We start from the raw sequence: 13,183 nt of genomic DNA on the forward strand, positions 1-13,183 counted from the left end.
GTATCTAAATATATAAAGTATCTAAATATATAAAGTATCTAAATATATATTATCTTAAACTATCTAACTAACTATATATTATCATAAACTATCTAAATATATATGATCTAAATACACAAGCTATCTAAATATATATGATCTAAATACACATGATCTAAATACATACTAAAATATAGATACTATAAAATTATCCCATATGAAATTATAGTCAATATTTCATCAAATCAAAGCTCATCAAGCCTCCAGTAAGATATAAAGTTTACTAATAAAATATATTTCCATCAGCACACAGTGTTTCCTTCTGCACAAACCAGAATTATCACAGGACAAAAGCAGAATGAGACAGTTCAAAAATGCACGGCCTAACTAAAAATGAAATTTAAAAGCAAGTTTAAAGCACAGAGTTACTCACTCTCACACTCCTAACAGATCTGGAAGACCCAAATTAATGGCTAAAGACAGCAAAGGGATGTTTTGAGGAGGATTTAGTGAAGGCTGACACGAATCAGCCCGTGCCAAGTGCTGTCAGGCTGGATCCTGGGCAGCCCGGCAGCTTTTTAAGCCGGGAATAAGGCCCCAGCACAGACACATCCTCCCCTGAGTGGATACTCCCCAAAACAAAGGTTCCACAGGAGACAGTTCCTTAAACCAGCCGGTTTCTCCTTAAGAATCTCAACCAGTAACTTTTGTAGGACGTAAAAGAGCAAGGCCTGAGGCTCCCTCTGCTGGTTCCCAAACAACAGTGGAAGGGAAACACTAAAATTTAAGAACTTTAGGTCTGGGAAGGACAAACCCAAACTCAAACCCACACCCACACCATCTCCTGCCACTTTTCCACATGACCCCTCACTTTGTATGTAAGGACAGAAAACCCTCTGAGATGTTTAAGCTCGAGGGATCACTCCACATAAGACTAAACATTTTAAAAAATCATTAAATTGTTAATAATTAGAGCTTATGTTGTTACACCTAATATTATTTACTCCCTAATTTTGCCAAATGTCTCTCTCAGCAGTTCCCACTTTATTTTCTTCTTGTTTTGATCCATCAATATTTAATTTTCTGGTTATCTTCTCACAGGAATATCATGTCATGTGCTTGTTTATCCCCGTAAGAGACCTGTAACAGCCACACACCCAAAATAAGTTGTCTGTACAATTTTATTTACCACCTGCAGTTACATTTACAAACTGTCCCATACAAGTAAAGCAGTTTTCAAAGTGAACTTGACCAGAGCTACAAAAATTATTCTCTTCTTCTATATACATCACCAGCTTCAGAGTTTATTTCTATGCACAACTGCTGATTATACTTGACAAAAAGTTGCTATTTTTTGGCTCTGAGGATCTCCACGAAGGCAACTCGATCATTTGATCCCATTGCAGTCATGAAATTAAAGTTCTTGTTCTGATTTTCCTCCCCTCTCCTTTCCTCTGAAGCTCTTCATGGCTTTGTTTTGGAATTCTAATGGAGACAGAACGTTACCACACACCAGCAGTTTTAGTAACAGAGGGAAAAAATGCTGAGCAAAACCATCCAGCAACATTTCAAGCAATGTTTCACTTTAGATGTTCCTGCTGGCCACATAAATATTGAAATATTAGCTGGGAATAAGTTCCATAAAAGCACATAAACAGATTTAACATGAAATGAACTTGTACAAACACAGACAATTTACAGGAGACAAAACAAGGTCGGAGTGAGGAGCCAGAGCTGCTCAGGGAAGAGAAATGTTTTGAGGAGCCCGAAAGGGAGGAAGGATGAAACTCAAATATTGCTCTAAGAGTAATTTTGTTTGAAGCATTTTCAAAAGACATGAGAAAAATATACATATTTGAATATATAACTGTTAAAACTTGGTGGATGCAGCTCTCAGACACCACTTCCCCAGGAGAGGGCAGGAGATCTGCACGTACAAGCTGCCAGGCCCCAAATCCTGGCACGGCTGGAATACACCAAAATTCCTGGAGTGAAGCCAACAGGGCAAAAATTCCCTGTTTCAGACACCTATTTCTTCCCCAAGTCAGCTAAACCTGCCTGGCTCTTTGCATCATAGTCCCCCAGACTTAACCTTAATTAGAACTGACTTGACTAAGTCAGTCAAGCCTCTATATTTTAATTCCTCTAAAGGAAGAACACTGGAAATCTATGGGGTCTTAGAGTTCACCAGCCTGGGATAAGATCAAAACTCCAAACCAGGCTGTGCATCACCAATAAAATAATGAGTTTATTTAATATTTATCTTGCAGCAATCTCAGTCTCGGCTCTTTATTTTTAAATTCCTCCAAGGCTCACAGGAACTCAGAAAATCAACCATGTGGGAGCTCAGTTCCAGAATGGCCCAAACCCAGCCTAAGAGCAGCATGATTTTTAACTTTTTAAAAAAAAATTTAACATAATTTTAAATTAAGCATCATTAAAATAAGCCAGGCAAGGCAGCTGGAGCTGTCATATTAAACACTGAAACCCTCAGCACTTCATGGACAGCTCCAACAAACCACAAAGCTCAAACAACCACAAAGTAACTCTGGTGTGGAGTGATTCCACAGCAGGAAGTTTCTAGCGAGATCATGATATGAAGTAACTGAATATACAAAAAAAATGAAGTAAATCCAGCAAGGCAAAGGCACACACACAGTTACCTCAGCTGGGGTAACCTGTTGCATAGATACACCATTATCTGGTTACACTGTTCAGAAGAAAATGTAGTAAATAGTCCCTTTCCTAAGATGTTGTATTAATAATTTGAAGGGATTGTAGCAAAATTATGTGGTTTTTAAACATCATCTAATTTCTCCTGTTTACAGGAGGAACACTCAAGGTGTTTACACTTATTTTCATTTACAGAAGTGAAAAGATCATATTTTAAACTAGTTGTTTTAGTTCTGGCTGCCAGTGTGAGAGAGAATTCCACAACATTTTAGGTTGTTTTGTCTATCTTATTTTCCTTATCTTATTTTCACAGTAGCCTTGATCACTTCAGTATGTAACACCCTGCTAAACCTTTGGAGTGAGTTGGGTAACACATCCCAAATAAAGTCTGAAACTGCTCTGAAATGTTTCATCATTTTTGCACGTTTTCACTGAAAAATCCTGCTTGAATAAAAAAGTGAAGTGATTTTTTTTTCCCTCAAATATTTCCCCAACACTGGAAAACCCACGTGACCCTGAACACCAGGGAATTAAAAACCAATCCCAAGCCTGATGCTTCACACCTTCCCTCACCCCTACAAAGACAAAAACATAAAAATGAGCCCAAAAAATCAGGAAGATAATTTGAAGTCACTGTTTATCACAACACGTCACAAGTGGTCTCAGCTACAAATTTCTACAACCATTTTTTACTTTACAACTGCAGTGAGAGTTTGAAGCTCCTGAGAGCAGCCAGACTCTCCTTCTGAGCAGAAATAGAAACTGCTAAAATGAGCTCCTCCATACAACTGGAATATTACAAATCATGTTATTTTATCTGCAGAGAGTAACAGACAAAGAGTCAAAAAATATATTTAAGTCCTTCTGTGTTAAAGTGATGCCACCACAAGTCCCCAGTTATATGAAATCAGCTTTTGGTAACTTATTTTTGAATGAAACTGCTAATTTTAGCACAATTACCTCACCTTTAAAAGACTAAAAAAACTCGAAGTCCACTTATTTGTTTCAACAAGTGCATTTTCCATGAAATCCATGCTGTCCACCCCTGTGTGTTCCAGGAGTTTGGCTCTGTCAGAAAATTATCTGAACTGAACCATCAGTTCTCCAGCTGTAAACAGTTCTCTTAATTTTAAAAAATCACCTCATAATTTAAAATATATCTCAATGACACTCTGCTTTGCTTGGAACTAGAATGTACCAACATTAGTGGCTGAATTGGAACATCAACTTGAATTTGTGAAAAAAGCTTGCAAAAAATAGATCAACTTCCAAATGTACAGGAAAGGACAGAGCTGATATTTTTGGGTCACTTAGTGTATTTTAGAAGAGTAGCAAGCGAGGAGTGAAGTACCCTACATCACAAATATTCAAACACTAAGCCAGACTGTTTACACCTCCAGTGTAGTGCAGGGTTAGTTCCAGAAGGGAAGTTTGGAAGCAGGAACAAAGAACTGCAGCTTTGTTGAATTAAACTTGATCCCGTAGGCGGGCGAGTCTCTGTGACAGCTCATCCTGCAGGACCATCAAACACAAAGAAACCAACCATCAGCAACACCAAAATCAATCTCTGCCACCTCATGTCCAGCTGATATGAAATTCTTTCATGTTTTAACAAGGTTTGCTTAAGGATGGCTGTGAAGGAGGAGTTACAGGACGCAGAACCACGAAAGAACCAGGCAAAAATACGCTGAACTTTCTTCACTAAGGAGACAAATGTATCATTAAAATTATTTTGATAGCAAGGCTGTTGTAACTACACACTGTTTCTTTGGGACAGCTGAACTAGAAATATCATTCAGCAACAGTGCTTTGGCAGAGTGAAGCATCAGTTCTCACAGCATTTCTCTAGAAAACACTGATCTCAGGGAAATCTGACATTTACCTGTTCTGCTGAGGCAACGCTTGTACCAACAGAATCTGTCTGTCCTTGAGGTAGTTCCATGTTCAGATCAAGACTAAGAGGAAAAACAGAAAAAAAGCCAAGTCAGGTATAGGTGGATAAAGGGGAAGAACAATAACTGACAAGCAGAGGAGGAAAACACTAAGGAATACTGTGATAGCTCCTTAGACCAGCTGGTGAGTAATTCTGACTCACTACCAAGAAGACAAGTCATACAAGTCCAGAGGTGAAAGGAAAATGGTGTTTTAACTATGCTTCCAAGAGACAGACATAAAAAGCAAGGGTATCTGACCTTAAAGAAAACCAGGAAGGGTTGTGGGAACCAAGACTTAGTCAAGAAATGGTCACTCAAGATTTTACCTACCCTGCTTCATCTGCCATTTCCTGCAGCAGCATGTCCACCTGGTTCTGAAGGAAAACAAAAGGGATTGTTGCATTTGGAGTTTCTGACAACTGTTAAATCTTCTGAGAACAGGAATTATTTGAACAAAACTGATTTAAAGGTAAATGCCCTTTGCAGAGCAGTTTTGTGCTTAACCACCAGAAGGTATGAACTCAAAACTAAGGAGTAGAGGTGACATTAATTGGACTCTGGCTTGTGAAATGATGCTTCTAAAGAAATCAACTTCTCTGCAAAAAACCCCAAACATATACCTGAGTGTTTCAAGTGCTGAATATGAGCTATTGCTTTGCACAACATGGAAAAAAAGCCCATCTCCAATAGATTTGGTTTATAGGATTTGGGCTTAGGTTTATTTTATTTATCTCCAGTAAATTTCTCTCACAAATGTTCTATTACAAAAGCTGGTCCTTGTGGAACAGCACAAGGGGACAGTTGCTGGGAATTCTTAATAAGCACTGTTTAAAGATTTGTTTTAGTGAACACATGTGCATAAACTGGAAGTAGGTAATTATCAACCTCTCATTGCATATAACACTACTAATTTGGTGGTGACTCATGTAATTTTGTTAATATCAGTGGGTTAGAACTCACAGCATATTCTGCTTTGGCAATGCTGCAGTGTTCTCTGGTGCAGAAGTTCATTAAAACTCATGAAAACGCTGCTTATTCAGTAGGAAGGTTAAGTTTTTCAAGTTATAATATAAAACAAAGCCTGCAAAAATAGGCTAAAATACATCTTTGTGATCCTCTGCACTTGTAGCGACAATTTGAAACAGTCTCTTCATCACAAAGGAAAAAAAAGCAAAAAGGCTGCAGTGGCTGACATGTCCCAAAGTAGGCAGAACGAAGAGAATCAGACATTTCCATCCAGTTTAGATGCGCAATTTAAGGTCACCTTGTTAAAAATATTTGACTATTCTTACTTGTGGTGTTGTTAACGTCGTAGTGTTGCTCATTGTGTCTTCCATCTGTTGTGTCTGAACATCCAGTGTTTCAAACTGATGCTCAAATTTGTCCATTAGTGCAGAGATCTATAAAAAAATATGAATCACATCAATAAGCTGCAGATAACAAAAGAAATATATCTCAACAAAAACAGAATCACACGACAAGGACAGGCAGCCTCTGGAGATCAGAAGCTTGTCCCACTTCCCTCCCAACCTCACTGTGAAAACTTTTCTCTTGATGGAATTTCCCTTTTTAAAACTTGTGTCCATTGTTCTTTCTGCTGTGGAGGTGCAGCTTCAAGAAAATGAAGTTTATTTACCTTTTCCAAGTTCATGCTCTTCAGTGTGGCATCCATGGACTTCACCACCCCTGCCATTGACTTCGTCACCTGAAATAAGGGAAGGGAAATTATAACAAAGAAAAATTAGGACTTTGGGAAGCAATCCTTCCCTGTGAGGGTGGGGAGGCCCCGGCACAGGTTGCCCAGAGAAGTTGTGGCTGCCCCATCCCTGGAAATGTCCAAGGCCAGATTGGACAGGGCTTGGAGCAACCTGGGCTAGTGGAAGGTGTCCCTGCCCATGGAGGGGGTGCAACTGCATGAGCTTTAAGGTCCCTTCCAACCCAAACCATTCTGGGATTCCATGATTTCTCACCCAGCTCTCTTATCCACAGAGCTTTGGCAACACCAAATAGCAGGAAACACACTGTGTCCACCTGGAATGTCACCGTTTTAACAGCTCCTGCCATTTGAAACTCTATAAATTAACTCAACCACTTGAAATATACATCCTAAGGCAAAATTCACTAAAAACTGAGGTTTACATGGCAATAATTTTTGTGGACTTGAGACCCATCAGTGTTAAGGGATACACTTGCTGCACAGGTCACGTGGCACAATAAACTCTCAGTAGAGCAGTTTGCCTTAAACAAGTATCTGTGTTAAGAAAGATCTCTGGAGTCCCAAGTCCTATGCCATGACTTGATGTCCTGGGAAGGCGAAAAGCACCTTGGCAAAATAATCTTAGAATCATAGGATCATAGAATCAGCTGGGTTGAAAGGGACCTCCAAGATCATCAAGTCCAACCCTTGATCCAACCCTGCCGTGGTTCCCAGCCCATGGCACTGATGCCACATCCAGTCTTATCTTAAACACCTCTAGGGACGGAGAATCCACTACTTCCCTGGGCAGCCCATTCCAATGCCTGATTACCCTTTCTGTAAAGAATTTCTTCCTAATATCCAACCTAAACCTCCCCTGGCACAGCTGAAGACCCTGAGCCCTCTTGTCTTGCTGAGAGTTGCCTGGGAAAAGAGACCAACCCCCACCTGGCTCCCCCCTCCCGTCAGGGAGTTGTAGAGAGTGATGAGGTCTCCCCTGAGCCTCCTCTTCTCCAGGCTGAACAACCTCAGTTCCCTCAGCCTCTCCTCACAGCACTTGTGCTCCAGTCCCTTCACCAGCCTCGTTGCTCTCCTCTGGACCTGCTCCAGCCCCTCCATGCCCTTCCTGAACTGAGGGCCCAGAGCTGGACACAGCACTCCAGGGGTGGCCTCACCAGTGCTGAGTACAGGGGAAGAATCACTTCCCTGGACCTGTTGGCCACACTGTTCCTGATCCAGGCCAGGATGCCATTGGCCTTCTTGGCCACCTGGGCACACTGCTGGCTCATGTTCAGCTTCCTGTCAATCCAAAGAGCAGCTGCCAGAGAAATTCCAGTACCTGCTTTACTACTGGCTACATCTAAACCAAACCTGACACTGCCCAGGTGGTTCTGGACAGAACTTGAAGCAGCTGAGGGGTGTCCCTGTCCCTGCTGGGAGGGCTGTACCTTGCCCATGGTGACAGCAGTTTGCACCCGGGCAGCCACGGCGTCCACGCGGGCGCTCATGCGCAGGAAGTTGATGGCCTGGTTCTTCTGGCGGATGGCGTTCTCCGCATGGATCCGAGCCACCTCCATGTTCCCCTTCTGGATGGCCTGGGAAACGAGGAAAAGAGGGGGAAAAAAAGAGCATTTTAGCCTTGCTCACTCTTGCAAATATGGTTTCTGAGTAGCCTGTTTCATTTCTGAAATAAAAGCATTGACTTGTCACTATGTTTTTTTTCATTAAAAGAGGCAATAAACCTTTCCCTCCTCCTGTTGGATTCCAAAATTTGGGTATGAGAAAAAGAAAACTGCTAGGTTTAAACAAAAGCCTTGGGCTAAGAGAGACTGGGGAAAACCCTCCATCTAGAGTCCAGACAAGGATCCATTGATGTCACAGGTTTGGAATGTCCTGCCCAAGCCTGGAGAAACCATGCCCTGATTTCATCAAGCCAGTGCAGAAGACTTACTGTGTTTTATCTCTCCCTTTGTGTTCTCTGGATCCTGTGGATTCTGCAAACCTGAATGCCTCTTTCCCCCACGTAATCCCCCTAAGATAAGATGGGTTTTTCCCTATGATGTAATTGTTAAGACCCCACATTTGTTAACCTGGGTCTTTCATCCACCGAAAACCCGTTTGTAATAAATTGTAATAGTTACAACCCCTGTTGAATATGTAGACCCTAAACCCTTTAAATATGACTTGTGAGTCCAATAAAGCATTTCAGTTTTCTGTCTCTGCTGGAATCATCATAGTTATTGACTCGCTACATCCTCCCCCAAACATTTTCAAGATTTGAATCCCTATTTTCTTTTCAAGGAAGATATGTAGAATGCTCATCAAATGGGGTTTTACAGAGCTACAGAAACATAACTTTCTATTCCTCAAACCATTTTCAGTCTCAAGATTCAGATACAACCACACCAACTGTATCTCATGGACAAAAACAGAGTTAAATAAATTTCTTCTCTCTTCACTACCTCAATGACTCAAAAGCTATTTTGAAGTTCCTCTCCATAAACCCTTTTAATACAAGCTGAGAAACATGAAGTATTTTTAACTTTGAGAACAATAGTCTCTAACAAAATGCCTACAAGACAATCCTCTCGGGAAGCAAATTCCACAAGCTGTCCAGGAGGATACACAAGAATTTATCCTCATGTTTATTAATAAGCATGGGAAGATTTTTAGTCATTACTTTAAATCCCAGACATTGACCACTTTATTATTAGCATGCATACCAGGGAAATGATAAAACACCACATGTTTTCCTGCTGTAGTAGGTAAAAAAGATCTAAAAAGCTTGTTTCACACTTACCTTTTTAATTTTGGCTTTCTCAGCCTTTTCTTCTTTGTCACATTTTTTGGAGTTCCTGTTGAGCTCCTTTGCAGCAAACTTCAAATTAAACAGGTGTTCTGCAGTGCAAGTTAAGGCTCAAGAACAGGATTGATCCTTCAGTTGTAGTATTTTCTCTCCTGTTTGAAGTGCTGCCAAACCCTGCATATACTGTGCTTCCCCATTAGTGATATTAAAACTTGGAACATGTTATTTAAGCCCTTGAAATCTGCAGGATAAGGAGACCTACCAAGCTGTTTTATAGTGCCACTTAATATCTTGATCCAAAATGTACAGCCATAAAAAAAAGTTCAGAACCCAAAGTGGCTCCATTTAACATGAGAGACCTCCTTCAGACTGATAAATACAACCAGTCAAACATCCCCTAAGAACTGAGAGTTCTTCTCTGCCATTTACTTTCACTCACACACCCAGATCCTGTGACTCTCAGTGAAATGATGTAGTTTAGTGGCCCACCCAAAAAAAACCCCAAAGCCACTGAGGAACAGGACAAATGAACAGTTTAACAGCAAAGTAGCTCAGCTGGCCATGCCCAGGCACAGCCCAGCAGGCAGAGCTGCCCTTCCCAGCCGCAGGAGGATCCCAGATTTAAATTGCTCATCCAGCTCCTTCCCAGCCCTGGGTCATGTGAACAGTCCTGGACTCCCTGACAATGCCATCATCTGACTTTTGGCCAGAGAATATTTAAGGCAGGAAGAGAAAGTTTTTAAAAAGAAAAGTCTGAGTCCTGCTTAAGCTGAGAGTTCTAAGAAAACAGTAAGTCAGGCCTTCAACATGACTTAGAATGACTGCATTAAATGTTACTGACAGAGAATAAAGCGTGTGCTGTAGAAATAACAATTAAAAAACCTTCTCTTAAAATACTGTTGATGAAAGCACATTAATCTTTCTCAAACAAAATGAAAGTAAAAAGTTTTGTAGGCTTCTTTGCTGCCACCTTTGCTACCCCAGGAGGAAGCTGCAGCAGGTACTAAGATACTTAACAGTTAAGTGGAAGCACAAAAGCTGAAACATTACAGGTACTTGAGGTTTCTTCAATATTTCAAGTATATAAATTATTCCACAGCTGCTTTTTGCCTGCAGACATGAGGAATGTCTTTGATATCCAACAAACAATCAGGTAACAGATGATTTTGCATTTAGGATATCTACTAAGGTAGGTACCAGTAGCACTAAAACCAGGCCACCATCCCTTTCAGCAGCAATAATGTATGCTCTGAGCCACAGATCAGGTAATTACCAAGCAGGAAAGCACTGTTAGGTTGTTCACTATGGTCAGAGACCAGAACCACCAGGCAAAACATGATATCACCTATTTACACTGATACAGCACTTCAGAGCAGTTTATTTTGAAACAACTTCCTCAGTTACTCACTTGGGGCATTAAAACATCTCACCTGCCACCTCCTCAGCTCTCCCATTCCTGAGCAGCACATTCCTGCTCCTCCCTCAGAGTGTCTCTCTCAATGTGCCATAACCCAAGTGAAACACAACTTCCACCAGGGTTTGTGACTCACAGTCACCTGCTCCAGCCTTCCCTCAGTCCCTACAGGACAATTGGCAACTCCAGCACTGCCTGCACATTCCACCCACACCAAGACCTCTGGAATCCACATGGAGACCTCTGTGATCTTTAAGAGGTTTCTGTCCCTGACCATTAAGATGGTTTTGTACATCAAGGAAATTTAAATCAGCCCACACAGTGTTTTCTCTGTGTGTAAACTCTTCCCAACAGCAGGAAGCACAGCCGGGAGTGTCCACAGTGGCTGTGTGGGAGGACAGCCCTACTGACATCACCCCAGTCTATACACACATCTGGTGTCCCTGCTGCCCAATTTACACTATTTATAGTATAAACTGTGTTTTCTTCCTCAGGAACTGGGTTGTCCCTCCAACCACCACAGCCCTGGGAGCAGTAGCACTGCCTGCCCCTCCTCTGCGGAGCAGCTCAGGCCGCCTGGCCATGCCTTGGGAAGAGACACTGAACCTCCCACTCACTTCCTCGGCCCTCCAGGGCGGTCAAACCACAGGATCACAGGATGGTTGGGGCTGGAAGAGACCTCTGGAGATCATCCAGTCCAAGCCCCCTGCCCAGGCAGGGTCACCCGGCACAGGTGACACAGGAATGTCTCCAGCTGGGTTTGGAATGTCGCCAGAGACAGAGACTCCACACCCGCCCTAGGCAGCTCTGCCACCCTGGACATAAAGAAGCTCTTCCTCATGTTTAAGTGTTTTAGTTGTGTTTTCGTTTCTGGCCGTTGCTCCCCGTCCTGTCGCTGGGCAGCACTGAACAGAGCCTGGCACCATCCTCTGACACTCCTGGCAGAAATCTGTATGGACTGATGAGACCCCTCTCAGCCGCCTCTTCCCCAGAGAATTCAGAGAGCTCAGCTCCTGCCAGTGTCACACCCAGCCCTTCTCCTCCTCCTCCTTCTCCTTCTCCTGCCCCTCGGACCCCGCGACCACCGACCTGAGGGGCTGGAATCGCCTCCTCCTTCCCCGGGGCTCCTCCCGGGCGGGGAGGCCTCGCTCGCCCCGTTCCCCCGCCCCATTCCCGTTCCCGGCCCGGCCCGCGGTCCCCCCGAGGATACTCTCCATGTTGGACATGCTGGCGGCGCCGGCCGGGCCGGCGGGGGCGGAGCGGGACCGAACCGGGCTGGGTTGCGCTGGGCCCGGGGCGGCGGCGGCTCCTCCAGCGGCTCCGGTTCCGGGCCCGTGACGCGCCGGGGCGGGACAGGACGGGGCGGGCCCGGGGCGGGGACGCGCCTGCGGCCTTGGCGGGGATCGTTCCTTTCCACCCCCTGCCCTGGGCAGGGACGTCTTCCACCAGCCCAGGCGGCTCCAAGCCCCGTCCAGCCTGGCCTTGGACACTTCCAGGGATCCAGAGGCAGCCACAGCTTCTCTGGGCACCCTGTGCCAAGGCCTCAGCACCCTCACAGCCAAGAATTCCTTCCCTGTATCCCATCTAACCCTGCCCTCTGGCAGTGCGAAGCCATTCCCCCTTCTCCTGTCCCTCCAAGTCCCTCCCCAGCTCTCCTGGAGCTCCTTTAGGCCCTGGAAGGGGCTCTCAGGTCTCCCTAAAGCCTTCTCCAGGTGAACACCCCCAGCTCTCCCAGCCTGGCTCCAGAGCAGAGGGGCTCCAGCCCTTGGAGCATCTCCGGGGCCGCCTCTGGACTCGCTCCATCATCTCCACGTCGTTTTGCTGTTGTTCCCCAGGGCTGGAGGCAGCTCTGCCGGTGGGGTCTCACCCGAGGGAGCAGAGGGGCAGAATCCCCCCCTGCCCTGCTGCCCATGCTGGGGATGAGCCCAGGGCACGGGGGGGGGTCGGGCTGGGGCATCTCCAGCCTCTCATGAACCGTAGTAAATATATAATGATATTTTCTGCTGAAGCATCTCAAGCAAACTGCCAAGGTAGTGATGTATCTCAGCTGCTAGTTCCTCGCAGGGAAATGCCTGTAGGAATTGTGGACACGGTATTAACACAGGAGCGCACGTAGCAAATAAATGCACGCTGCAGTAAGTGTGGCAGGAGACACTTGAGCAAAGCCAGTGACTTAATTATTCTTGCTTGTGTCTCAGGAGCCTGAATTCGTGATGATAAGGATCTCTGTTGAATCCTGGTCGTAAAAGCTTTGAAACTCAACTAGTGACACCTCAGTGGTGACACACTACATGTGTGCAATGGGAGAAGTCTGCAGGAAGGACCTTTTTTTCCAGGAGATGGGAAAAGATGAGATTTTCTGGACCTGATAATTCTCAGTATCACCAATTCACAGAAGAAATGTTATTGTCTATGGTTTAAAACCAAATCTGTGGAGAGCTGTAGCAGAGATTTCACATATTTAATAGAGTCTGCTCCTGCTTGAACAGCCCTCCTGCGCTCAGCCTCCTGGACACTTGCACAGTAATTCTCATGAGTAATAGTTTCTTAAATGAATAAGGTTTTCCAGGGTCAGAAACAGACACTAGATCACTGAATATCCACCTTGTTTTTTCTCTAATATTCCTGGAACACTTTCATTAGGACATGCTTTGGAGGTGGCAGTGATATTAGATAGGAAG

The 13,183-nt window shown here is 44.1% G+C and overlaps 1 protein-coding gene across 1 annotated transcript; it reads right to left on the bottom strand.

The window, feature by feature from the left end:
• Nucleotides 1-1,142: 1,142 nt before the first annotated feature.
• CHMP1B (charged multivesicular body protein 1B) lies at nt 1,143-11,728 on the bottom strand. The gene is made up of 8 exons (XM_027708938.1): nt 11,713-11,728; nt 9,083-9,180; nt 7,731-7,877; nt 6,223-6,291; nt 5,879-5,986; nt 4,917-4,960; nt 4,535-4,607; nt 1,143-4,164 (listed from the first exon to the last, which is right to left on the bottom strand). The coding sequence occupies exons 1-8, from the start codon at nt 11,726-11,728 to the stop codon at nt 4,120-4,122; spliced, it is 600 nt and encodes a 199-aa protein (XP_027564739.1). The 3' UTR covers nt 1,143-4,119.
• Nucleotides 11,729-13,183: the final 1,455 nt, after the last annotated feature.

This window comes from Neopelma chrysocephalum, unplaced genomic scaffold (assembly GCF_003984885.1).
Source record: "Neopelma chrysocephalum unplaced genomic scaffold, ASM398488v2 Primary Assembly neopelma1_96642, whole genome shotgun sequence".
Classification (NCBI taxonomy): domain Eukaryota; kingdom Metazoa; phylum Chordata; class Aves; order Passeriformes; family Pipridae; genus Neopelma; species Neopelma chrysocephalum.